Genomic DNA, 27,215 nt, shown 5'->3' on the forward strand with positions numbered 1-27,215 from the left:
TTTCTCAGGTCGACATGGTCATCAGTCATAGCAATCGAGGTCCTGTTACACGTGTGGTGATCCGAGGCACATTGCTAGATTTTTCCCTCGGGCACCGGGCAGCTCACAACAGCAGGTTTCTCGTACCATGGTCCCGTCACCAGTTGCTTCGCCGCCTACTCAGCCAGCAAGAGGCAGGGGTCAGCCAGCTAGAGGTGGAGGTCAAACCATTAGAGGTGGAGGTCAGAGGTAGAGGCCAGCCAGTTAGAGGCCGTCCCATAGACGTAGTTCAGAGTGGTGGGGCCCAGCCCTGATTTTATGCTTTTCCAGCTAAGCCTGAGGCCGAGTCTTTTGATGCCGTGATCACATATATTGTTTTAGTTTTCCATAGAGATGCTTCAGTTCTATATGATCCATGATCTACTTATTCCTATGTTTCCTCCTATTTTGCTTTATATCTGGTTGTGCCTCATGATTCTCTGAGTGCTTTTGTGTGTGTGTCCATACCGGTGGAAGGTTCTGTTGTGGTAGATCATGTCTATCATTCATGTGTGGTTACTATTGGGAGTCTTGAGACTAGCGTGGATCTTCTACTTCTTGATATGGTAGATTTTGATGTCATCTTGGGTATGGATTGGCTGTCACCTTATCATGTTATATTGGATTGTCACACCAAAATGGTGACCTTAGCTATGCCGGGGTTGCCTCACTTATAGTGGAAAGGGATTCCTGGCCATTCTACTAGCAGGGTTATCTCTTATGTGAGAGCTCGACGTATGGTCGAGAAGGGCTGTCTAGCTTATTTGGCTCATATTCGCGATTCTAGTACGGATGTTCCTTCTATGGATTCAGTCCCAGTTGTCCATGAATTTCCAGATGTATTTCCTGCAGATTTGCCGGGGATGCCACCCGACAAAGATATTGACTTCTGTATTGATTTGGCTTCGGGCACCCAACCCATTTCTATTCCACCATACCGTATAGCCCCGCCGGAGCTAAAGGAATTGAAGGAGCAATTACAAGACTTGCTTGATCAGGGATTCATTAGCCCTAGTGTCTCACCTTGGGGTGCACCAGTGTTATTTGTAAAGAAGAAATATGGTTTAATGCGGATGTGTATAGATTATCGGCAGTTGAACAAGGCTACTATCAAGAACAAGTATCCGCTGCCAAGAATTGATGACTTATTCGATCAGCTTCAGGGTGCCAAGGTGTTTTCAAAGATTAATTTGAGGTCTAGTTACCATTAGTTGAAGATTAGGGCATCCGATATCCCTAAGACGGCTTTTCGGACTCGGTATGGGCATTACGAATTCCTAGTGATGTCATTTGGGCTGACAAATGCCCCAGCAGCATTTATAGATTTGATGAACCGGGTATTCAAGCCCTATTTGTATTCTTTTGTGGATGTATTCATTGATGATATCTTGATTTACTCCAGCAGTTGAGAGGAGCATGAGTAGCATCATCGGAGTGTGCTTCAGACTTTGAAAAATAATCAGTTATATGCCAAATTTTCAAAATGTGAATTTTGGTTAGACTCAGTTGCCTTCTTGGGGAACGTTGTATCGGGAGAAGGCATAAGAGTGCATCCTAAGAAGATTGAGGCCGTTCAGAATAGGACTAGACCTACTTCAGCTTTAGAGATCCGGAGTTTCCTGGGTTTGGCAGGTTATTATCGCCGGTTTGTGGAGGGGTTTTCATCTATAGCATCTCCATTGACCAAATTGACCCAGAAGGGTGCCCCATTCAGATGGTCAGACGAGTGTGAGTTGAGCTTTCAAAAGCTCAAGACCGCTTTGACTACGACGCCAGTGTTGGTATTGCCCACAAGTTTAGGATCTTATACGGTGTATTGTAATACATCTCGCATTGGGCTTGGTGCAGTATTAATGCAAGATGGTAGAGTGATTGCATATTTGTCACAACAGTTGAAGGTTCATGAAAAGAATTACCCTGTACATGACTTAGAATTGGCAGCCATTGTTTATGCGCTGACAATTTGGAGGCATTACCTTTACGGTGTCTCGTGTGAGGTATTTACTGATCATCGTAGCCTATAATATCTGTTCAAACAAAAAGATCTCAATTTGAGGTAGCGAAGATGGTTGGAGCTGTTGAAAGACTATGATATTACCATTTTGTATTACCCCGAAAAGACTAATGTGGTGGCCGATGCTTTGAGTAGAAAGGCGGTGAGTATGGGCAGCCTTGCGTATATTCCGGTTAGTGAGAGGCCGTTAGATCCATATGTTCAAACTTTGGCCAATCAGTTCGTGAGGTTAGATATTTCAGAGCCCAGTCGGGTTCTAGTTTGCACAGTTGCTTGGTCTTCTTTATATGAGCGTATCAGAGATCGACAGTATGACGATCCTCATTTGCTTATCCTTAAGGACATGGTACGGCACAGTGGTGCCAAATGGGTTTCTGTAGGGGATGATGGAGTTCTGCGGATGCAGGGTCATATTTGTGTGCCTAATGTGGATGAGCTTCGTGAATTAATTCCGGAAGAGGCCCATAGTTCCCGGTATTCCATTCATCCAGGTGCCGCCAAAATGTATCAAGATTTGCGACAACATTATTGGTGGAGGAGAATGAAGAAGGATATAGTGCCATATGTAGTTCGGTGTCTAAATTGTCAGCAAGTCAAGTACGAGCATCAGAGACCTAGTGGTTTGCTTCAGAAGTTAGAAATTCCTGAGTGGAAGTGGGAGCGTATCACTATGGATTTTGTTATTCGTCTTCCACGGACTCAGAGGAAGTTCGATGTAGTATGGGTCATTGTGGACAGGTTGAACAAGTCAGCACATTTCATTGCAATAGAAGTTACCTATTCTTCAGAGCGGTTAGCGGAGATTTACATCTGCGAGATTGTACGCCTTCACGATATGCCCGTGTTTATCATTTCTGATCGAGGTATGCAGTTTACCTCGCTCTTCTGGAAGGCTGTACAATATGAGTTAGGCACGCGGGTTGAGTTGAGTACAATATTTCATCCACAGTCAAACGAACAGTCCGAGCGTATTATTCAGGTATTGGAAGATATGCTTCGCGCTTGTGTTATAGACTTTGGAGGTTTTTGGGATCAGTTTTTGCCACTTGTAAAGTTTGCCTATAATAATAGCTACCAGTCGAGCATTAAGAAGGCTCCATATGAAGCATTATACAGGAGGCGATGTCGCTCTCCCGTTGGCTGGTTTGAACCGGGAGAGGCTCGATTGTTGGGTACCGAATTGGTACAAGATTCCTTGGATAAGGTCAAGGTTAATCAAGATCGACTTCGCATAGCTCAGTCTAGGAAAAAGAGTTATGCTGACCGTAAAGTTCGTGATGTTGCATTCATGGTTGGAGAAAGAGTATTACTTCGGGTTTTACCTATGAAGGGTGTAATAAGGTTCGGAAATAAGGGCAAGTTGAGCCTTAGGTATATCGGACCCTTTGAAATTCTTGAAAGGGTAGGTGAAGTAGCCTACATGCTTGCATTACCACCTAGTTTATCAACAGTTCATCCGGTGTTCCATGTGTCTATGCTCCGAAAACATCTTGGTGATCTGTCCCATGTGTTAGATTTCAGCTCAGTCTAGTTGGACAAGGATTTGACTTATGAGGAGGAGCCGATAGCTATTAGAGCCTGACAGGTCCGACAATTGAGGTCTAAGAGTTATCCTTCAGTTCGGGTGCAATGGAGAGGTCAGTCGATTGAGGCAGCTACCTGGGAGTCCGAGTCAGACATAAGGAGTAGATATCCACACCTTTTCACCAGCTCAGGTAATTTTCTAATTCCATTCGAGAACGAACGTTTGTTTTAGAGGTGGAGAATATGATGACCCGAAAGTTCATCTTTAAATTTAACATTCATTTCTGTGTTCTGAGACCTCGAATAGCACCTTTCAGCATTTCTCGACTTGCGTACGTAATCCGTAAATTTTTTCGGAAAGTTTTTATGTGAAAATAATTGATTAAATGTGAAATAGTACTTCAAAACTCATTTAAGTTGACTTCGATCAACGTTTTGAGGAAATGGACCCGGATCCGTATTTTGACAGCTCCGGTAGGTTCATATCGTGATTTGACACTTGGGCGTATGCACGGAATTTAATTCGGAAGTCTCTAGATTGAATTATCGCCATTTGACGAAAACTAGAAGCTTAAAGGCTTAAAGATTTCAAAGTATGACCACAAATTGATTTTTATTGATATCGGGTTCGGATTTCGATTCTGAAAATTATAATAGTTCTGTTATATCATTTATGACTTGTGTGCCAAATTTGAATTCATTCTGGATTCGTTTAATACGTTTCGGCACGAGTTTTGTAAATTTAAAAGTTTGAAACTCATAAGTCCGAATCGAGGTGTGAATTGTAATTTTAGCATTGTTTGACGTGATATGAGACCCCGAGTAAGTTCATATTATGTTATAGTATTTATTAGAATATTTGGACAAGGTCCTGAGGGGCTCGGGAGAGTTTCAGACGTGTTTCAGATCATTTTTGTAAAATTTTACAGGTCTGGTTCTGGTATTTCGCACCTACGACTTTAGGAGCGCAAGTGCGGCCCTGCTTCTGCGGTGAATCTCGTCGCTCCTGCGAATTTGGAGCCTAGGAAGCCTACTCGCTTCTGTGAGAAAATGGTCGCAGATGCGACCACCGCTTCTGCGGCTTGACGATCGCAAATGCGGAAGGTACCGCTTCTGCGGCTCCTTCATGCGCTTCTACGCAGCCGAAAATGCGGCCCAATTTCTGCAGATGCGGACACCAACCTGGCAAGCCATTTCACAGATGTGAGATTATTCTCGCAAATGCGAGCTCGCAGATGCGGCACTTGTGCCCGTAGATGCAAAAAAGCCTGGGCAGAACCCATAAAATCGGGATTTAGCCATTTTTACTCATTTTTGAGTTTCGAGTCTCGGATTTGGGCGATTCCAAAATAGTTTTTCACGATTTTGACTTGGGTAAGTGTTCTATACCCGAAAGTGATTATATTTCATAAATCCATTTTTATATTCATCGTTTATTTCAGATTTAGATGGAAGAAATTAGAATTTTTATACAACTTTCCAAAAACGAAAATTTAGTATTTGAAGGTCCATTTGACATCGGAATTTAATAATTTTTGTATGGTTGGACTCTTCTCGGAACGGGTGTTCGGATTTCGTAAGTTTTTTCGAGATTCGAGAGTGGGTCCCACTATTGGTTTTTGAGATGAAATTCGGAATTTAATTGAGAAAATTAGAAATTTCATGTGGAATTAATTCCTACGAATCGTGTTGAGTATATTGAATTATTTGTGATTAGATTTGAAGCTTTCGGACACTAATTCGCGAGGCAAATGTGTATTGAAATCTTGAGTTGGTTGCAAATCAAGGTAAGCGTCGTGGTTAACCTTGACTTGAGAAAGTAGGACTTATTTGTCTATTTGCTATGTGATTTAATGTACGGGTACAACGTATATGTGAGGTGACAAATACTTATGCGTTGTGGTTGAGTCAAAGCATACGGGTGAAATTTTTTTATTGTGAATAATTAACTATTTAATTAAGATATTCCTGCTTAAGATTATTATTGTTTATTTGATCATTTTTCATGAGACTATTGTTAGTTTAATTATTGTTGAATATTTTGGAAGGTGAGGTCGGTATTCTGGTATTGAATTGATTGATAAGTATATATATCCCCGTATTTAAATATTCTTCCGAATTTATATTATTATTTTTATGGTAAGGAAGAGTGTAAAAGCACGAAGGGTGATGCCGTGCCATTTATATTATTTATATTATCCTTGCCATGGTGAGAAAGAGTGTAAAAGCACGAAGGGTGATGCCGTGCCATTTTCAAAGAGAGTTAAAGCACGAAGGGTGATGTCGTGCCAGAAGAGAGTTAAAATACGAAGGGTGATGCCGTGCCAATTATTATTATTTATTTATCAATTTATGGGAAGAATGAGAGTAAAAGCACCAAGGGTGGTGCCGTGCCATTCTCATATTATCAGCTGCGCATTTTATTATTGATGAATTAATTCGCTGCTACGTGACACTTCTCCTACTGAAATTATTATATCATCCCCCTTCGCATGTTCCCTCTCAAATTTATAATTATTAATTATTGTGTTATTGTTGCTTCGTATTTGTATATGTTTGTACAGGTTGTTTACGTACGTGTCTTGTCATAGCCTCGTCACTACTTTGTCGAGGTTAGGCTCGACACTTACGGAGTACAGAGGGTCAGTTGTACTCATACTACACTCTGCACTTCTTGTGCAGATTTTGGAGCTGGTCCCAGCGGCGTACCATAGACTTACTCGGATTCAGCTATCCAGAGGAGAGTTGAGGTATAACTGCACAGTGTCCGCAATTTTGAAGTCCCCTTCTATCTTATCTTAGCTGTGTATTATCTTTCAAACAGTTTGAATTTGATTGAGACCTTTTTTTGTATTATTCTAGTAGCTCGTGCACTTGTGACACCAGATTCGAGGATGTATTTTGATGATTCGGTAGTTACGGTCTTTTACACTTTATTTCAGTAATTGAATTCCGTTTAATTTGATTCGTTTAAAAATGGTTAAGATTATTCTAACGTTGGCTTGCCTAGCAAGTAAAATGTTAGGCGTCATCACGGTCCCGAAGGTGGGAATTTCGGGTCGTGACAATAAATGAAGAATAAATCGGTGTGATTATATTGAACACGTTAAAAATTTATCCTCATAATTGAGAAAATCGTAATCCTAGGCTTTTTTTCTCTTCAATTCACATATTTCTCTTTAGTTGGTAATCTTATTACTTTAGTATTTTTTTGTTAAGCAGTTTAAAGCAAAAATTTTAATCTTTATCACTCGAAAATTGTTTGAACTTGCTTTCTTAGTGATATTAAATAGCTATAGCTAGGCCTTTATTCTCTGTGGGATTCGACCCTGGACTTATAAGCCAGGTAATATTTGCAGCGACTGCTTATCCTTTTTAGGACTAGATTTGGGTGTGATCAACAATTCAATTAGATATTTTTAAAAATAAATTAATCAACAAACAACTTTCTATATTTATCAATTTCTTATATCTATCTAAGCTATACTATTTTAAAGCACAAATCCCTATAAAAATATTGATCAACTTTTTATGCTTTGAAAATATACTCCATTTCAAACAAAATTGTATTTATAATTAATTTAAATATTTTAGTTTTTCATGAAAAGACATTTTAATGCTAGCTAATATTTAAAGTTTAATATTTAAAAAATAAAAAATATATAGGAATTATCAACCCCCCACACACACCAAAATAAAATATTTTTGGACTATTTAGTTTACTTGGCGTGATGATTTAGTTATTTTTTTTAAATAATTTACTTAGATAAGATACACGCGCGTACCGTAAGACTAGTTTTTCTAAAGATATAACTAATGAAATTTGAGTAACTGAGCAAAACGATCAAATGGGATAGGAATTGGATCAAATAAAGAATTTCTTTTTTCTTATAATAAATTTATTTTTTTGCACGTCAATAATTTAAGTGGGCTGTATTGTAGATTATATCGGAAACTGGCCCCTTAAATCATGAAGGGAATCTCAATCAAATTAATATCTTTAGGTTTCGTTTGTTATCAAATCCTTCCTCTTGAAAGTAGAACTTATTAGTGTAAAAAGTTCATTTGAAATCATAATCACATAACATTTTCTTCTCTCTTTTCTTTTATTCTCTTTCAAAAAAAAAATCTAAGAATTTGAATAGTAAGAATTGAAGATAGAAGAGGAAAATATTCCTTGAAAATTCAAAACCGCCGTTGAGTTATGCAAAACGCAATTACACTCATTAGATTACAACTCAAATCTCATAAACACGTAACATTGGATTGATGACATGCACACAATTCTTCCAAAAAAATTACGATTTTAATCAAGATTTTTGTTATTTTGAGATTTACACTTAGTAAATCACTTAAATCTTTGTAATATAATAACACTCTTTTAGCTTCTGTCAAAAATAAATGGCTTCGATTTAGTTAAAAAAAAAAACACTTAATTCTTGAAGTGAATACCAACCAAATTAGTATCTTAGGCTCCGATAATGATGGAGTCCTTTTTCTTGAATGTAGATTATCATGTAAACAAATCATTTAAAATATTAGTTACGTTATATATATATATATATATATATATATATATATATATATATATATATATATATATCTTTCGACACAAGGTTCAAGGATTCTTTAAAAATTAAAACATACTGGACAAATACAACAACTCGAATCTCAAACGTCACAATTGTGTAATATTGGATTTGCTGAAACACGCACATCTTTGCTTATCAATTTTTCATTATTACGAATATTTAAGCTCAATTGAATCAATGTTTAATTATTTCATCTTATAATTAGATCGGGATGTCCTATTAAACGATAGAAAGATCACACTTATAAAACATAAAGTTTTCATTGATTGAACATACATAGCAGATATCATCAAAACATCACATAATACCCACAACCAAAAAAAACGAAAAATGATTAACTAGAACATTTCTTGTACTAAACTCCCGTTATGTGCAGGAATACGACCAGAGGAAGAGACAAACCATATTGGGTCTTTTGTAGAACCAACATATTATTTTTGTGCTTTAAACCTGTGACATCCTAGTCACACGGCGACAACTTTTATGGTTGCTCCAAAGTTCACCTTTAAAAATAAATAACAAGAACGATTATAAAAGAAAACTATGTTGGACCACAATATTCTCCTACATCCACTTCAGCCCAGCTTAAAGACACAGGCCTACTGGCCCATAATGAAGACTTTTGCTTCTTCAAGTTGCTGAAGAAGATTGGTATTCTCTTTCAATTTTGCATTTCACTACTGTGTGCCCTAATTTTTCTATAAACCCTAATTTCAACATGTTGAATACTGATTCTTCTACCTCTGTTACGACTGGCTCTAATGCAAATACTGTCGAACCTTCTCATCAACTATACCTCTATCCAACTGATAATCCTGGAACTGTTATTGTTGTTGATAGATTCAATGGAATGGGTTATGGTAGTTGGCATCGAGGAATGTTGATTGTGTTGTCATGTAAAAATAAGCTAGGAATAATAAATGAAACGATTAGCAAACCTAATTCCACTTCACCACTGTTTGAGGCTTGGTGTCGATGCAATGACATGGCGATTGCATGGATTTTGAATAGTTTAGAAGCTCAAATTCGAGAGAGTGTAATGTACACTGAGTCAGCTGCTAAGCTGTGGAAGAATATAGAAAAACATTATGTTCAACCTAATGGATCCAAAGTTTATCAAATTCGCAAGTCTGTCTTCAATTTCTCAAGGAAACTCAAACATTGCTGCCAATTTCTCTAGAATCAAAAAGTTGTGGGATGAATTAGCCTACTCCATCACCTATCCTAATTGTGTGTGTGGGTGTAAAGAAGCAATTCATAAATTGGAAGAAGATTAGAAGTTGCACCAATTTTTAATGGGGTTAAATGATACTTACACCATCATTAGAAGGAATATTCTAGCAATGAAGCCTCTTCCAGACATTGACACTGCATATTCTATGTTGCTCAATGATGAAAGTTAGTGTGAGGCTCAATCTTCAACATATCCTGAGACTGCCTTCTTCTCAACAAATGTTCAAAAATCATATCCTGGTCCTGCCTGTTACTGCTGGAATGCAGAGGCCCTTTCAACAGAAGGTTGTTTTTGAATCTAAGAGGCCCAATTAGATATGCAAGTATTGCAGAAAACCAGGCCACACCATAGAAAAATACTATAAACTACATGGTTATCCTAATAGTGGTCCTCCTAACAATTCTCAGCCAAACAAATTCAAGAAGACTACAACCTATGCTCATGTAGCAGATTCTCAGAGTGTAGTTACTTTTGATACTTCTATTCCTAATAATCATTCTGAGCAGTCTACCAAAAATAACTATGGTTTTACAAAGGAGCAATATGAACATTTGTTGAACCTGTTCTACCAGACCAAGGTCTCACCACAAGACACTGCCATTTCTGGATCTGCCAACTTTGCAGGTTTGGTGCACTGTCTTGATGTTAGAAACTGTTATGTTTTTACTTGCAATGTGTCTAGATTAGAAGGTGATCCTTGGATAATAGATTCTGGTGCAACAAATCATATGACACCTAACAAATCTCTCTTAATCAATCTAAAACCTCTAGTAATTCCTTACTTAGTGATCCTGCCAAATGGTTATAGAGTTAAGGTGACTTGTTCAAGGTCCTTACCTCTATCTGCTCATATAATTCTGCATAATGTCTTGTTTGTACCTTCATTTCAATATAACGTGATTTCCTTGCATCAACTTCTTTTATAACTGGCTTGTAAAGCTCTTTTTTCATCTTATGATTGTGTTTTACAGGGCCCTTCTCTGAAGAGGCCTCTGGTTCTTGGTAAAATCTCCAATGGACTCTACCTCTTCCAGGCAGATTCTTTCCTACCTTCCATTTATACTACTTCAGTTGGTGATGTTGTTTCCACTGTTTTTGCTAATTTTGTTTCTTGTCTATCTGATTCAATTTCCACAAACACTATAAATACCACTGAAGCAAATAAAACAGTCACTACTGGTGTACATCCTGTTCCTTCTGCCTTTGATTTTGATATGTTTTGGTATCCCAGACTTGGTCATATGCCTTTTAATAAAATAAAATTAATTTCTCATATTAAAGATAAGTTATCCAAGAAACAGTCTTTTATTTGTAATATTTGTCCTATGGCTAGGCAGCAAAGGCTTTCTTTCCCTAATAGTTTTATTAAAATCACCGGTCCTTTTCAACTTGTTCATGTAGATTTATGGGGCCCTTATCATACTCAAACCTATAATGGTTTTAGATATTTTCTTACCATTGTAGATGATTTTTCAAGGGGCACTTGGACTCATTTTCTTTCTACTAAGTCAAATGCCTTCACCCTTTTGAAATCTTTCATATTTTTAGTTCAAAATCAATTCAGTTTTTCTGTTAAGACACTTAGGTATGACAATGCATTTGAGTTAGGGTCTAGTGCTGAAGCTGTTTCATTTTTCTCCTCCTAGGGTATTATACATCAGACTTCTTTTCCACACACTCCACGACAAAAGAGAGTTGTGGAAAGGAAGCACAAACACATGTTAGAAACTGCTAGATCTCTACTGTTTCAATCTAAGTTGCCTCTAAAGTACTGGGGGAGTGTCTTCTCACTGATACTTACCTTATTAATAGGTTTCCATCACCCTTGCTCCATCATAAAATACCTTATGAACTGTTGTATGATCAGCCTCCCTCTTATTCTCACCTTAAAGTTTTTAGTTGTTTATGTTTTGCTATTGTTCCTAAGCCTTATAGGGACAAGTTTCAATCAAGAACTATTAGTTGTGTATTTCTTGGATATATTATGACTAAGAAAGCATATAAGTTGCTCAATTTGACCAAGCATAATGTATTTTTTTTCCAGAGATGTTACATTCCAAGAGTCTGTCTTTCCTTATTCTGCTTCTTCTCCCCCTGTTTTCTTTCCTTCTTGTATGTCTAATCCTGCTGATTATCTTGTTTCTCCTAATATCTCTCCTTCTTCTACTTCCTCTTCTGGTGATTCTTCTGTTTCTCTAAAGAGGTCATCCAGGCCACATAACCCTCCTCCACACCTAAAAGATTATGTTTGCACAAGTGTGTCTATTTCTAAGGAATCTAATTCTACTTCTGATGCTTGCTTGTTTGAACCACAATTCTACCATCAGGCTGTGTCTAACCCTGCTTGGCAGGCTACTATGTTGGCTGAATTTCAAGCCTTAGAGGCAAATAATACTTGGGCAATAGTTCCTTTACTTTCTTGTAAGAACGCTATTTCTTCTAAATGAGTTTATAAGGTTAAACAAAAGGCAGATGGTAGTATAGAAAGATACAAAGCTAGGTTTGTCATTAAGGAGGATACTCAACAAGAGGGGATTGATTTTACTGAAATATTTTCTCCTGTTGTCAAACTTACCACTATTAGATGCTTGCTTAGTATTGTTATTAAGAAATATTGGACTATTTTTCAATTGGATGTGAATAATTCCTTTTTACATGGCGATTTAGATGAAGAGGTGTATATGAAGATACCTCTTGGCCTACAGGTTGTTTCCCCTGATCCTTTTATTCCTCTAGTTTGTAAACTTAACAAATCTTTGTATGGCCTTAGACAAGTTTCAAGGCAGTGGTATGCAAAGCTCTCCTCAGCTCTTCAGTCAAAGGGGTAAATTCCTAACAAAAATGGTTATTCCTTGTTTACTAAATTGGTTGGTTGCTCCCTTACTATTGTAGCTGTTTATGTGGATGACATTTTGTTGACTGGTGATGATCATGCTGAAATTTTTACCTTAAAACATTTTTTGGATGCTCAATTCCGGATCAAAGATTTGGGGGAAGCCCACTATTTCTTAGGTTTGCAAATTATTAAGTATCCTCAAGGTCTGGTAGTCACTCAACATAAGTTTAATATGTATTTACTTTCTGAATTCTGTTGCCCCCATGTTAGTTCTGTTGTTTCACCTTTGGACATACATTCTAAGTTGGATGCTGATTCTGGAGACTTGCTTCCAGACCCTTCTTTGTATAGAAAATTAGTTGGCAAGTTAAATTTTCTTTAACATACTCGACCTGAAACTTCTTACAGTGTTCAACATCTTAGTCAGTTTATGTCCCAACCCAGAGTTTCTCATTTTGAAGCTGGGTTGCATGTGTTGAGATATTTAGTGGATACACCTGAGTTGGGTTTGCTATTCAACAACTCCTCTTCCTTTTCCTTAACTGGCTTCTGTGACTCTGATTGGGCCAGCTGTTCTATTTCCAGAAAGTTTGTTAGTGGTTTTGTATTACTATTAGGTGGGTGTCCTGTTTTCTGGAAGTCCAAGAAGCAGGCTACTATTTCACTCTCTTCAGCAGAGGCTGAGTACAGGGCTCTGAGACATTTAGTTGCTAAAATTGTATGGATGGTCATGTTGCTGGGTGAGTTTGGCATTTCTTCCCTCACCCCTGTTCCAGTGGTTTGTGACAATCGTTCTTCTATCCGCAATATTCTCCTATATCCACTTCAGCCCAGCTTAAAGACACAGGCCCACTGGTCCATAATGAAGACAACTCGGAAGACCCTTAGTCATATTTATAGTTGTAACCTTGTTTTAGTAGTAGCCATTCTTTTATACTAGTCTCTATTTACTTTATATATATATATATATATATATATATATATATATATATATATATATATATATATATATATTGTAGTAGTCTGGTGTGTAAAGATCAGAGAACTCACTTTATCACGTTCAATAAAAATTCCCCCTTTTCTCTTTCTCTCAGAACTAATGTTCTGATTTATTCTCTCTGTAAATTGCTTCGATTGTTTGATCGTAACAAACTAGTAGTTGCTTTTATTCAGCCTTCCACTTTTCATTTTGTAACCATACCCACGTTCAATACCATAGTTCTTTACCTTCAAGAGAAGATCTTCCAACTCCTCTTTTAATATTGAAGCCTTTGTGTAGTTCATCTTCTCTATAGGGCCCCTGGACCACTCTTGTTGGCTCTCCACATTCTTATTCATCTCCTTGAGTTTATTTTTCAAGTTTAACGCAAAATCCAGCTGGTCTTGTAGAGTATTGAGTTGTGCGTTAAGTTTTCTAGAATTGACTTTTAGGAACGTCTGCACATACTTGTCATCAATGCCTGATGATAATGGTGATGGAGGATTTTCTTCCCCAACATATTTGTTAATGGTTTCATTTACATTTGGATGACCAAAAGAGTAAGGCTTGCTACCTATAGGGTTAGAGGAGAGAAATCAGTAATAGAAAATATGGCAAGAGGAGAGAAATCAATTTATCTACAGTTATAACGTCTCCCGTGTCATGAATTATTTTTATATATGATGCTTTAATTTTACTTGAGATTAAGTATCATGTTCAAACTCTTGGATTTGCATGTTTAATTATGAACCGCATGTACATTTACATATATTTGTTGATGTTATATATTATGTATATCTAGATAACCAAAAAAAACTTAAGGTTTGTTACCTGGTGAAAAAATGATGATGCCATCTTCAGCACCATTCATAGCAGCAAGCTCGTTTGCTTTCTTGAAGACACCATTTCAGCATTGAGGTCACTTGTCGATTATTCTGATTTTCTATCTTCGCAAGAAAAACACTTTTGCGATCCTTAATAAACCTAGTACTCATTCTCCAGGATGATAATGATATAACTTGTACTCCCTCTGTTTTAATTTATGTGAACCCATTTGACTGGGCACAGAGTTTAAGAAAAGAGAGAAGACTTTTGAACTTGTGGTGTAGAATGAAGCACATATATTTTGTGTGGCTATAAATCATTGCATAAAGGTAAATTGTTTCCAAATAAGGAAAGATGTCATTCTTTTTGACACGGACTAAAAAGGAAATAGGTTCACATAAATTGAAACAGAGGGAGTATTTATTACTAAAAGTTACTCTATGATATGAACTTTGTAATGCAGAAGCCTAGTATTTATAGATTTTTTCCAACATCTTTGGTTTTTCAGCTTTGGTAGTTCATAGAGATGAATCCAGTTTATTTTCTTTAGTGTTCACATGTTATGAGGCAAGTAAATTTAGATATTTAATTATAGTGATGACTGTACTCTCCATTTTTCAAAAGAATTTCAAAATTACCTCTACAATATTGTGACGGTCAAGTCAATTTTCAGGCCCAGCCCAGACCAGTAGTGATTTGATATTCTAAGATTATTAGTATTTGATACTCTCTTAATAATATCCCTTAATTTGCAAATGAATGAATAAGTATTCCAGTTTAGTTTACCATTATTTTTATTTTTACTCTTTTTTTTTTACTATTTCTAATTTTTGGTAATTTTTCGAGTTGCCGCTGAAAATTATGGCATATTTTTATATATATTCTCTTTTTTATTATTTCAATTTTTGATAATATTCGAGTTGTCGTGGAAGATTTGGACATGTTTCAATACTCCTACTTCCGTTTACCGTTGCTTTTATTTATATTCTCTTTTTTGTTATTTTCCTATTTTTGGTAATATTCGAGCTGTCGCGGAGGATTAGGATATGTTTTAATATTTACATCAAATCAGTGAAGGTTATATGTCAGTTATCTTTTACATACAGTTTAATCACGTAAATATAGTTAATTAATATATATATATAATTAACTTAATTTATTATTTAACCATACAAATAGATGTGATTCGATACAAGCATCAATATTTGGATATATAATTAAGTTATTTTCTCTTAAGAATTGGCATAATTAGAAATATTGTTTCATGAAAGCAGGTATTATACATTTCTTTCTTTTTTCTTTCTCTGATAATGGAGAAATCCCCAAAAGTCAATGACGACGTATAGTTTGAAACTCATTGGATAAAGTTATTTCTGTTCTTTTCCCATTCTGCTAAATATGCTCTAGTCTCTTAAGTATCTACTAACGCTAATATAAGACCTAGATACTTATTCAACTCCCCACCATCACGAAAAGCTTATTAGACTTTATAAGATTTAGATGCTTTAAACATATACAGATAAAAAAATATAAAATCATGTCAATATTCACACTTAAAGAAATAGTATACTAAAACAATCCAAAAAATGGGAATAGTCACGTGCGTAAGGTAATTCGGACACCATTATTATTAAATAAATTGAGATGATTCAAACTGTAACAGAACTTAAAATTTTGTTATTTAAACCTGCGAAATAGTATGCAAACAACCAATAGATTTTCATATATTCCTTTTTTTACCAAAAGCAAGTGTTCCATGTGGGTGTTGCAATTAGAAAAAAAAAAACTTTCTTATCAATTAGCAAGTACTACTTTAAAAAAAAAAACTTAACAACCTTTGGAATCATACTATTTGTGGTTTCTTGATGTATCCATGTCATAATAATAATAAGTCCTATAAACACCTTCGTTATCAGTCAGATTGCTAGGGCTTTATAGAATATAAGTTTGGATTTAAATTATTTTTTACTGATGCTGGAATAATTTATTTGATAAAGAAGAATTAGCCTAAATAGCCGCTCACGCGCAATCACTTAAATTAAAAATAGTAGGCAAAAATATGTGTGTGTGTTTCATGTATAATATATGTCAAATCATATATAATCAGTAAATAATTTATATATACCAAAAAAAAAAATAGTAAAGTTGACTGCTATTTGTTCAAAATACCAATTAATATGGCAAATGCATACTTGCAGGAAAGTTGGAAAGAACATGTAGGTTATGCTTATCTAAATATCTTATCAGTTTCTTTTTAATTATCTATCTCTTTCCTAATGTGCTTATTAGAACCATAGAAAGTTATACGTCATTTTAATAAGATGTGATGTAAGATCAACACTCCTACTAAAACAACATTGAATTTGAAGAAATGAGCCTCAGCATATCAGATAGAAAGTTATATGTTGTGTGTTAGCCCTCGTACAGTTAGAACTCTTCCTTTTTTTTTTTGGGGGGGGGGGGGGTTTGGGGGAGGGGGGTTTGGGGGGGAGTGCCGTGGAGGAAAATTAGACCTAAAATGACCTTGTTTCCGTGGAAAATATAATCAGGGCTTAGATTTAAAGCAAAGTACAAGGCAAAATAAAACAATAATAACATGTGCTTACAATGTAATATACAGTTAATTCTTAAAAAAAAGATGATTATTTCATGTACAGATTAAATCAATCACGTCTTGCAGCCATATAAGAATCTAGCACACGGCATGATAATTATATATGCAGGAACACTGTGATTTTTTCTTCTACGAGATTGTTTCTAATGTCTTGTTTTATGATATATAAATATATAATTAATTATCAGCTCTTACAAACTTTACGATCTTAATTAAGAGGTCCCTTCGTTATGTAACGACCCAACCGATCGTTTCGCCTTCTACAACCCTGTTTCCCTAAATAAGACTCTCCATATGTGCTTTTACTGTTTTATGACTTGCGAGGGTGATTAGTTCAGGAATTTAAAGGGTTCAGGTTGAAAACGGAACACTTGGTTTCTTAGTTTGGCTTTAAAAAGGTAAATTTGACTTCGGTCAACGTTTTGAGTAAATTTCCTCGAAATCGGGATTTGACAGTTCCAATAGGTTTGTATGATGATTTTGGACTTGGGCGTATGCTCGAATCGGGTTTTGGACAACCCGGCAGTGTTTCCGCGCTTAATAGTGAAAATTGGATGTTTGAAGGTTTAAAGTTCTTCAAATTTGGTTTGGAGTGGGTTTTGGATTAATCGAGGTCCGTTTGAAATTCTGAGCCTGAGAATAGTTCCGTATGGTGATTTAAGACGTGCACACAAAATTTGATGTCATTCCGAGTAGGTTAAGTATATTTCGGCACATTCGGAGTAAGCTTGAAGAACTTGAAGTTTCTAAGTTGAATCAATTTGGTTTGGGATATGATTCTTAGTTTTGATATTGTTTTATGCATTCCGAGAGTTCGAGCGAGTCCGTTTTATGATTTCAAACTTGTTGGTATGTTCGGATGGGACCCCGGGGTCCTCGGGTGTTAATCGGATGAGGCACGGACCAAGTTTGGACTTATGAGCAACAGATGAAGCTTTCAGCCTCTGGTGCAATCGCACATGCGCTTGGCCAGCCGCAGGTGCGAGCCACGAGCCACAGAAGCGAACTAATGAGGGCAGCCTAGTGATCGCAGACGCGGAGGATTTGGCTCACCTGCGAGCGCGCAGGTGCGAAGGAAGGGACATAACTTCCACCGCGGCTTGCAACCCAGTTTAAATATTTCACATCATGTAAAAATGCTAGGATCTCGTCCTCAAATCCGAATCACAATTTTGTTGCACATAGTGCCAATTGAAATTTTCAATTTCCTTTCTTTCTTCTTTTCAATATATTTCATAAATAATTTTCACAACATATAATGAACTTCACACCGGTAGGGCGTATGATTCATAAATATTGGAATCAATTATTCTAAAACACATTAAACCTATTGTATTGAATAATAAATTTTTACTTTTGGACTTATACCCCTCAATGGTGCACAAAAATAAAATGATAGACACAGACTCACATCTTTAAATCTCCCAACAGGGATACACATATAAGTGGGTCACAAATTTATGAAGCTCACCCATAAGTGGAGCATAATTAGAGGATTCACCTCAATATTCAGAACCGAATCAAATTAAGGAAAATATCCTTTTATAATAAAAATCAGGATCGTACTTGTAACGACACCATCTGGTGTATTGGTCTCAGCCAAATCATAGTGATTAAATCAACGGGTTGGGCCTCCACCTCTTAGGAGCCCACTACCCGCCTGTCCTCCAGGTCTAGCTGACTGTGCACGTGGAGTACCAACTGGAATAAAGCTTGTAGCTGGAGTGTTCTGATTAAATACACCCCTCCCAAGTCTGGGACAATCTCTCATGATATGCCTAGTATCATCACACTCATAACAACCCCTCTGAGGTTGCGGCTGCTCGTACTGAGTTTGTGTCGGATAACTGGAATAACCACTGTAAGAATCTCGTGTCGGTGGTGCACTGTAAACTGGAGCACTCCGAGTATTCTGATGTGCGGACTGAGCTGATCGACTGCTCGAGCCTCCGCTATAATGGGTTCTAGCTGAAGAGTAAAATCTACTGAACCCTCCAGATTTTTGAGACCTTTTGGCCTCCTTAGACTCCCTTTCCTCGCCTAAAACACCCTCAATCTTCCTTGCATTCTCCACTACTTGTTGAAATGGAGTATCAGTTTGCAACTCTCGAGCCATGCATATTTTAATATCATAATCGAGCCCCTCAATAAATTTGCGGACCTGTTCTCTGATTGTAGGAACTAAGATAGGTGCATGACGGGCTAACTCACTGAACCTGATAGCATATTCTGACACTGCCATAGTGCCCTGACGCAACCATTCAAACTTTGTGCGCCACGCATCTCTGAGAGTCTGGGGAACAAACTCTTTCACGAATATTTCTGAAAATTGAGCCTAAGTTGGTGGTGTGGCATCGGCTGGTCTACCTTCTTCATAGATTTTCCACCACCGATACGCTGCGCCTAATAGTTGAAATGTAGTAAATACAACTTCGCTCACCTCCACAATACCCATGGTGCGGAGAATATAGTGACAATTTTCTAGAAATTCTTGGGCATCCTCTGTAGTTGTGCCAGTGAAAGTTGGTGGACTATACCTCTTAAACCTTTCAAATCTCTTTTGTTCTTCTTCTGATGCCTCGGGCATGACCTCAGGCCGAACCGGAATAACAGGTTTTGCCGGTACTACACCTGGAACCTGACCAATGTGAACTCGTTGCTCTGGAGTTGTGGTAGGAGTCTGAGCTACTCCCCCAATCTGCGGAATGTTTGGTGCAACAGAGATCAATCCCGCTTGAGTTAATATACCAAACATACTCAGGAACTGTGCCAAAGTCTCCTGAAGTCCGAGGGTAACAACAGGTGCTTCTGGTACCTGTCCCCTAACTGGAGCTACTGGTGGTTCCTCAACTGTTGTTCTGACAGGTGTTCTAGTCGTAGCACGAGCCCTTCCTCGGCCTCTACCTCGGCCCCGGCCTCTTGCAACCCTAGCAGTATGTGTGGATGTCTGCTCAGCTAACCCAGTAGCACATGTCCTCACCATCTGTGAGAGAATGGAGATACAAAGGTTCAAATTCCAAATTCAACAAATTCTGAACGACATAAATGAAAGAAATGGAAATTTCCTAACAGTTCTGTAGTCTCTCGAAGATAAGTACAGACGTCTCCGTACCGATCCACAACTTTACTAGACTCGTTCGTGACTCATAGAACCTATGAACCTAGAGCTCTGATACCAACTTGTCACGACCCAAAATCCCACCACAGGCGTCGTGATGGCACCTAGTCTCTAAGACTAGGTAAGCCGATTTAAATTACCTTTTGAAGCCATTTTTTTTTTTTGAAAACTAACATCAGAAATAATTACAATACACAACCTCCCAAGACTGGTATTACTGAGTCACGAACTCTAACTGAATACATAGAATGATCACGAGGACCGAATATAAAATACTGTTTGATTACAAGTTAACAGTACAATGAAATGAAAAGACTCCAAGGGACTGCGACCACCAATCAGCTCTACCTTGAATCCTTACGATCCCGTTTTAACTGTGCTCAAGTCCGTTATCTTTAATACCTGGCTCTGGATAAAAATATGCAGAAGTGTAGTATGAGTACGCCATGGTCGGTACCCAGTAAGTATCAAGACTAACCTCAATGGAGTAGAGACGAGGTACAGTCAAGACACTCACTAGTCTAATAACCTGTGCGATATAATATACAAAATAATAGAAAACAATAACCATAGGGCAACATGAAACAACCAGTGATATGCACAGCAGACAACAAGAATACCATTAATATCGCTCAACGATTAATAAGTATAATTACACCCAATTAAATCAAGTCCTTCAAATAAATGTCTTTCACATATAATGCTTCCAAATAATTCTCTTTCAAAAATAATTTTCTCAAATAATTATTTTTCAAATATAATTCTTTCAATAAATCTTTTCAAATATAATTTTCTCAAATAAATATCTTTCAAATACAATTCTTTCATATAATACTTTCTAAGTAAAAATCCTTCCAAATAAATATTTTGAATATAATTCTTTAAATTAAAAAGTCACCATGTGACACCTCTTTTCATAATCATAAAAATACGGGTGTCAGCCTATTTTTATATTTTTCATAAACACGGGTTTTAGCCCATTTTTCATGTTTTCACGGCACCTCGTACCCAGAATTAAATCATCATATTTCCTTGGCACCTCGTGCCCTCATTTCATATCACAACTGCACGGACTACTCACGTGCCAAATATCATTATCATTTCATCACAGCACCTCGTGCCCATATTTTATATCTCAACTGCACGGACAATTCACGTGCCAAATATCCTCATTATTTACTCACGGAACCTCGTGCCCACATTTCTTTTTATAATCCGCCTGGCCATAGCCACAGGCTCTCAATTTCAACATAAATGAGATTATCATCAATTTACCGACAACAAGACAAATTGTACAAGGTATAAAAATAAACACAAGAAAATCACAACATCACATGAAAATCATCAACACCACAACTCCATGTTATCACATATCGTCCCTGACAATAGACACCCTTATCGCTCCTATTACCACCCTTATCGCTCCGCCCAGACAATATCCCAACAAACACAACAGTGAAATATCACCCTTATAACCCCATAAAATCAACGGTGAAATGCCACCCTTATCTCCCCAAAATAATAATTCACACAACACAACAATTCACACGGGAAATTATCACAACAACATAACAAAATTAATTCATATCACAATTTGCCCAATGGCCACAACCAAATTCCAAAGATATAACGAAATCAATTAATTTCACAACAAATAATCCAAGGCTCCACAAAAAATGTATATAACACCCAAAAACAATCAATAGAGATAGAAATTACTCAGCATAAAGCAAAGCCTTCATTAATGCAAATTTAGATAATTATATTAATACTTATTCTTAAGCTCGCTTAAATTAATTATTTGCATAAGAAAATTCATATTGGAATTAATTTCCAAGAAATATTAAACCAACAATACTCACGAAATTTCATAAATATTTCAAGTAACAATCACATCAAATTATCATATAAAAACAAATTCAACAATAAGGATTTAGGCATGGCAAACAGATGATTTAATAATTTTCCACAATTTTCCAATTTACTACACAATAATGCCTAAGACTTTAATTCAATGAATTTTGCACGTATAAGCCTGAGTACGTACTCGTCACCTCGCGTACACGACTTTTTACATTTCACAAACGTCACATAAGACTCAATGCCTAAGGGGTAATTCCCCTACTCGAGGTTAAGCAAGACACTTACCTTATTGAAGTTATGTCGATATTCCAAAATAGCTTTCTTGCTTGAATTTGACATCCGGACAGCTCAAATCTATCCAATTCAATTGTATAATTTCATTAAAATTCATCGGAAATAATTCTGGATAATAACACATCGACTTAAAAATTTATTCCAAAAAGTCAACAAAAGTCAACGCGGGACTTGCCTCTCGGATCCCGACATAATTTTCATGAAATTCGAACACCCATTCCGATACGAGTTCAACCATACCAATTTTATCGAATTCCAATAACAACTCGGCCTCCAAATCTTAAATTATCATTTTTGAAAGATTTTACAAAAATCTTGATTTTCCTCTATTAAATCCGAATTAAATGATGGATTCAAAGACATAATCATGAAAATTAATCATAATTGGATAAGAATCACTTACCCCAAACACCCACGCAAGAATCTCTCCAAAAATCGCCTTCTACCGAGCTCCCAATTTGATTTTTGAGTTATGAACTCAAACCCCCATTTTTGGGACTTTTAATTCTGCCCAGATACACCTTCTTCACGTTCGCGAAGGCCAAAACCCAGCTGCCTCAAATCCTTCTTTGTGTTCGCGTGACCAGAGTCACGTTCGCGTGACCAGAGTCGCGTTCGTGAAGGCCAACTGTTCCTGTCCCATCATTTCCTCTTCGTGTTCGCGACCTCCTCGTCGCGTTCGCGATGACCAGCTGACCAACTCTTTCGTGTTCGCGTTCCGCGCTTCGCGTTCGCGAAGGTCACACGACCTCTGCCCCAACCCTTCCTTTCTTCTTCGCGTTCGCATTGCCTCGGCCGCGTTCGCGAAGGCTTGCCCTGCTCCTTCTTCGCGTTCGCGTCCACATCTTCACGTTCGCGAAGGCTAAACCATCAGCCCCTGAAATTCCTCTTCGCGAACAACTCCCTTCGCGTTCACGAAGAAAGAAACAAGACTTCAGCAACAGCAGTCCAAACAGCTCCAGTTTGGTCCGAAACCACCCCGAAATACACCCGAGGCCCTCGGGACCCCGTCTAAACATACCAACAAGTTCCACAACCTAACACGGACTCGCTCGAGGTCTCAAATCACATCAAATAAGGCCGAAAATACAAATCGCATCATGAATCGAACTTATGAACTTCCAAAACTTTCAAACTTCTAAAACTCGTGCCGAAACCTATCAAAACAACCCGGAATGATGTCAAATTTTGCAGGCACGTCTCAAATTACATAACGGAGTTGTTTCAACTTTCGAAATCGCATTCCGACCCCGATATCAAAAAGTCAACCCTCGGTCAAACTTTTCAAAAATTCGACTTTCGCCATTTCAAGCCTAAATTGGCTACAGACCTCAGATTCACAGTCCGGACACGCTCCTAAGTCCAAAATCACCCACCGGAGCTAATGGAACCGACAAAACTCTATTTCGGAGTCGTCTTCATACACTTCTGACTACAGTAAAAATCCTAAGACTTAAGCTTCTATCTTAGGGACTAAGTGTCCCAAATCACTCCGAATCATCCGTAAATCAAACTCGACCACATACGCGGGTCATAATACATATTGTGAGGCTGCTCGAGACCTTAAGTCACTCAACGGGGCGTAAATTCTTAAAATGACAAGTCGGGACATTACAGGACCGCACCTGCGAGGATTTTTCCGCAGAAGCGGAAGCGCATGTGTGAAAAACCTACTGGGCAGAATGTCTTAAAAACGGGGCTCAACCATTTTGAGCCCATTTTCTCCATTCTTGGGCGATTTTGGAGCTTCTTGAGAGGGGTGTTCACCTAGCAACTTGGAGGTAAGTTAATTCTACCTATTGTGAGTTAGATACATAGATTATAGGTAGATTATAACATGTAAATTGTGAAAATCAAGGGTTTAGATAAAAAACCTCGGTTTTAATAAAAATGAGATTTTAACCACGAAAATGGTTATGAAATGGGATAAAAATTATATATTTGAGTTCTTAAGGTTATGGGTGACAATTCCCTCCAAATATTTCCAGAATCCGGGCACGTGGGCCCGGGCTAAAGTTTAGGAATTTTACCAATTTGGGTTGGGTAATTACTCTAATAGATAAATTATGGAATTTTTAGTATTTATTGATTGAATTATGTAATGTTTGACTAGTTTTGGATTTTTCGGCACCAAACCGAGGCTATAACGTGAAATTGTGATCGGGAAGTGAGCTTTGAGATGAGGTAAGTCTCATGTCTAACCTTGTAAGAGGTAATTTATCCCATAGGTGTTTTAAATAAATAATTGGTCCTAATTGTGGGGACTACGTACGTACGAGGTGACAAGAGTCTGTGCGTAGCTACTATTATGCTATTGTCCGGGTAGTTTAGTACCCAATTCATGAACTATTTGGAATTTTTGCATCATACTTGATAGTTTAAAATGCCTAAATTATATTAGTATTTGTTGGAGAAATTGTGAAAGATCGCTAGTGAAATTGGTATTATTTTTGTATAAAACCTCAAAAATGTTTTAGTCAAATGCTTATAAAATATCCTTCTCTTCTTGTGGAGCGGGCCGAACGCCTCGGCAGTAGATAGATACATCTATGGTTGGTGTCGCTCGACCTTCGGTAGTGTACACATTATTTCAGATCGAGCCGTACGACCACGGTATAAATCGTGCTTAATAATAACAATTACACGGTGTCTTGACATTATTATTGCATCTTGTGAAGATAAATGACCTATTAGAAATTATTAAATTGTGAAAGAATTATTTATTCCTGTTTGTTAAGGAAATTTGTTATTATTCCCATAAACTGTATTTATTTAAATATTCCTATCTTAATATTATTGACCCATAGTAAGTGTCGAAGTCGAACTCTCATCACTACTTCTTCGAGATTAGACTTAATACTTACCTGGTATACGTTGTTTACGTACTCATGCTACACTTGCTGCACTTTTTTGTGCAGGATCTGAGACAGTGCATCAGGCAATCCTACAGGCGTGCATCCCAGATATCCCGAGGCTTAGTGGTGAGCTGCATTCTAAGCCGTTATGTAGTTCCTAGAGTCTCTCCTTTGTATTTGTATTCTATCTATTTCATGTTCATACGGTATTTAGGATTTTGTATAATCTACTAGATGCTCATACACTTGTGACACCAGGTCTTGGCACACACGTTAGTAGAATTGTGGTTTTGAACTATTACTTGGTTTTATTTATTTCAACCTTTTATTTTCTTAAATCTTGCAACTAAGGAAAGTTAATTACTCGAAAATTTATTAAAAGAGGAAATATATGTTTAATTCATTAGTTGGCTTGCCTAGCGGTGACGTTGGGCGCCATCACGACCTATAGGTGAAATTGGGTCGTGACAAATATAGGCTCTAGGTAATTTATAAGAAATACCCATTTGACCACCACTAGAGTCTTGCGGATCGGTATGGAGACATCTGTACTTATCTTCAAGAGGCTATAGGGTGTTAGGAAACTACCTTTCTTCATATCCTATCGTGAAGTTGATGTAATACTAAGTATCTTTCCCTTATTCTCTCACAGATGGTGAGAACGCGCTCTACGGAGGTTCCAGACCAGGGAAGAGCTTCCCCTTGTTGCTAGAGGCTGAGGAAGAGGTCGGGGGAGGGCTCCAGCCCGTGGTAGGGGATGAGGACGTCCCAGAGTTGCTCCAGCTATGCTACAAGTAGAGGATCCTATTATTGAGGAGCAGGGCGAGGTGCCTGCGGCACAGCCAGCTAAAGTGGATTTCACAACCGCTTCGGGATTTCAGGAGGTCATGGGTCGTATGCTGCGGTTTATGGATACCATGACTCAGGCCGATTTATTTTATGACAAACCCACCCACATATCAAGTGGGAGGGGGAGCACAGACCCCTACCGCGCAGGCTCATGGGCATGCAGCTGTGGTATATCAGACCCAGGGTGCACTACCCATGGGTGGAGCTCAGCAAGTTGCAGCAGCTACACCGGAGCCCATACCAACTGCGGCCATTGATCCGCACAAGCTATTAGACAGATAGACCAAGCTTCATCCTCCTACTTTTGGAGGTGAGCGACACGAGGACCCCGAGGATTTTATTGATCTGTGTAGGGAGAGACTGCACAACATGATGATACTAGAGTCTGATGGGGTGGACTTCACTACTTTTTAGCTTGAGGGAAGGGTATGTAGGTGGTGGCACTCACATCTTCTTGGCAGACTAGCAGGTTCCCCTCCTATGACTTGGGAACAGTTCACACACCTCTTCTTGGACAGATACATTCCACCCTCTCAAAAGGAAGAGTTGCGATTCTAGTTCGAGCAGCTCCAGCAGGGTCAGATGTCAGTGACTGACTATGAGACAAGGTTCTCTAAGTTGTCTCGCCATGCGCTTCTGATACTACCTACCGAGGTAGAGAGAGTGCAGAGTTTTTTCGCCGGATTGCACTATGGTATTTAGGCCACCATGGCTCGAGAGGTGGAGATAGAGACTTCTTACGGGCTAGTTGTGGAGATAGCTCGAAGGATCAAGGGTGTCGGTCAGCGAAGCCGGGAGCAGGCGGCGAGGGACAAGCGGTTTCGATATTCGAAAGAGTTCAGTGGTGCCCCGGTTAGGGGCAGAGGTCAGTTCGTGAGGGGTCAGTCTAGCAAACCCCTTATCCAGCACTGCCACCTCCTCGAAGTGCTTCTGTGCCACCTTATTTCAGTGCTATGCGAGAGAGTACTTACCGCCCATCAGCTATCTAGGGTTCCTCCAGTGGGTGTTCAAACCATCAAGGCCAGACTTCAGGTCACCAGTCCACCGTACTGAAGAGTTGTTTCGAATGCGGAGATTTCGGTCATGTACGGAGAATCTGCCCCAGGCTTTGGAGCAAGGCAGTGCAGCAGGGTCAGCAGCCTATGATTACAGTGCCAATTGTTCCACCAGTCGTTCGGCCGCCCAGAGGTGGAGAGCATGTGGGTAGGGGTCCTCCTAGAGGTGGAGGCCAGTCAGGTGGTGCTCCAGCTAGGTTCTATGCATTTCTGGCTAGACCAGATGTAGTGGCCTCAGATGCCGTGATCACATGTATTATTTTTGTCTGCGGTAAAGATGCCTCAGTATTATTTGATCCAGGGTCTACGTTTTCATATGTGTCATCTTTGTTTTCTCATTTCCTGGGTGTTTCTCGTGAGTCCTTGGGTACTCTTATTTATGTGTCCACTCTTTTGGGCGATTCTGTTGTTATGGATCGGATCTACCGGTCCTGCATTGTTACATTATGTGGTTACGAAACTAGAGCAAATCTTCTGCTGCTTGATATGACCGACTTTGAGATCATCCTGGGCATGGGCTAGTTATCTCCATATCATGCCATCCT

The 27,215-nt window shown here is 38.3% G+C and overlaps 2 protein-coding genes across 2 annotated transcripts; one reads left to right on the forward strand and one right to left on the reverse strand.

Moving 5' to 3' along the window:
• The first annotated feature begins 8,866 nt into the window (after positions 1 to 8,866).
• On the forward strand, positions 8,867 to 13,158 carry LOC107770778 (uncharacterized). Its single transcript, XM_075231433.1, has 9 exons — positions 8,867 to 9,276; positions 9,714 to 10,197; positions 10,354 to 10,604; positions 10,716 to 10,779; positions 11,029 to 11,150; positions 11,427 to 11,766; positions 11,839 to 12,206; positions 12,489 to 12,584; positions 12,627 to 13,158. Exons 1-9 carry the CDS (start codon positions 8,867 to 8,869, stop codon positions 13,156 to 13,158), a joined length of 2,667 nt encoding a protein of 888 aa, XP_075087534.1.
• Positions 13,159 to 13,370: 212 nt separating this feature from the next.
• LOC107770777 (agamous-like MADS-box protein AGL61) lies at positions 13,371 to 14,068 on the reverse strand. The gene is made up of 2 exons (XM_016590108.1): positions 14,029 to 14,068; positions 13,371 to 13,771 (listed from the first exon to the last, which is right to left on the reverse strand). Exons 1-2 carry the CDS (start codon positions 14,066 to 14,068, stop codon positions 13,371 to 13,373), a joined length of 441 nt encoding a protein of 146 aa, XP_016445594.1.
• Between the last annotated feature and the right edge of the window lie 13,147 nt (positions 14,069 to 27,215).

This window comes from Nicotiana tabacum, chromosome 15 (genome assembly GCF_000715075.1).
Source record: "Nicotiana tabacum cultivar K326 chromosome 15, ASM71507v2, whole genome shotgun sequence".
NCBI classification, from domain to species: Eukaryota; Viridiplantae; Streptophyta; class Magnoliopsida; order Solanales; family Solanaceae; genus Nicotiana; species Nicotiana tabacum.

What these genes read in the sequence shown, in the direction of transcription:
- LOC107770778 (XM_075231433.1), top strand. Translation starts at nt 8,867, where the DNA reads ATGTTGAATACTGATTCTTCTACCTCTGTTACGACTGGCTCTAATGCA. An exon ending in TTTGATTTTGATATGTTTTG is followed by an intron (nt 10,605 to 10,715) that starts GTATCCCAGACT and finishes TCCTATGGCTAG; the next exon opens with GCAGCAAAGGCTTTCTTTCC. An exon ending in CTGAATTTCAAGCCTTAGAG is followed by an intron (nt 11,767 to 11,838) that starts GCAAATAATACT and finishes TGAGTTTATAAG; the next exon opens with GTTAAACAAAAGGCAGATGG.
- LOC107770777 (XM_016590108.1), bottom strand. Translation starts at nt 14,068, where the DNA reads ATGAATGGTGCTGAAGATGGCATCATCATTTTTTCACCAG. An exon ending in CATCATCATTTTTTCACCAG is followed by an intron (nt 13,772 to 14,028) that starts GTAACAAACCTT and finishes CTAACCCTATAG; the next exon opens with GTAGCAAGCCTTACTCTTTT.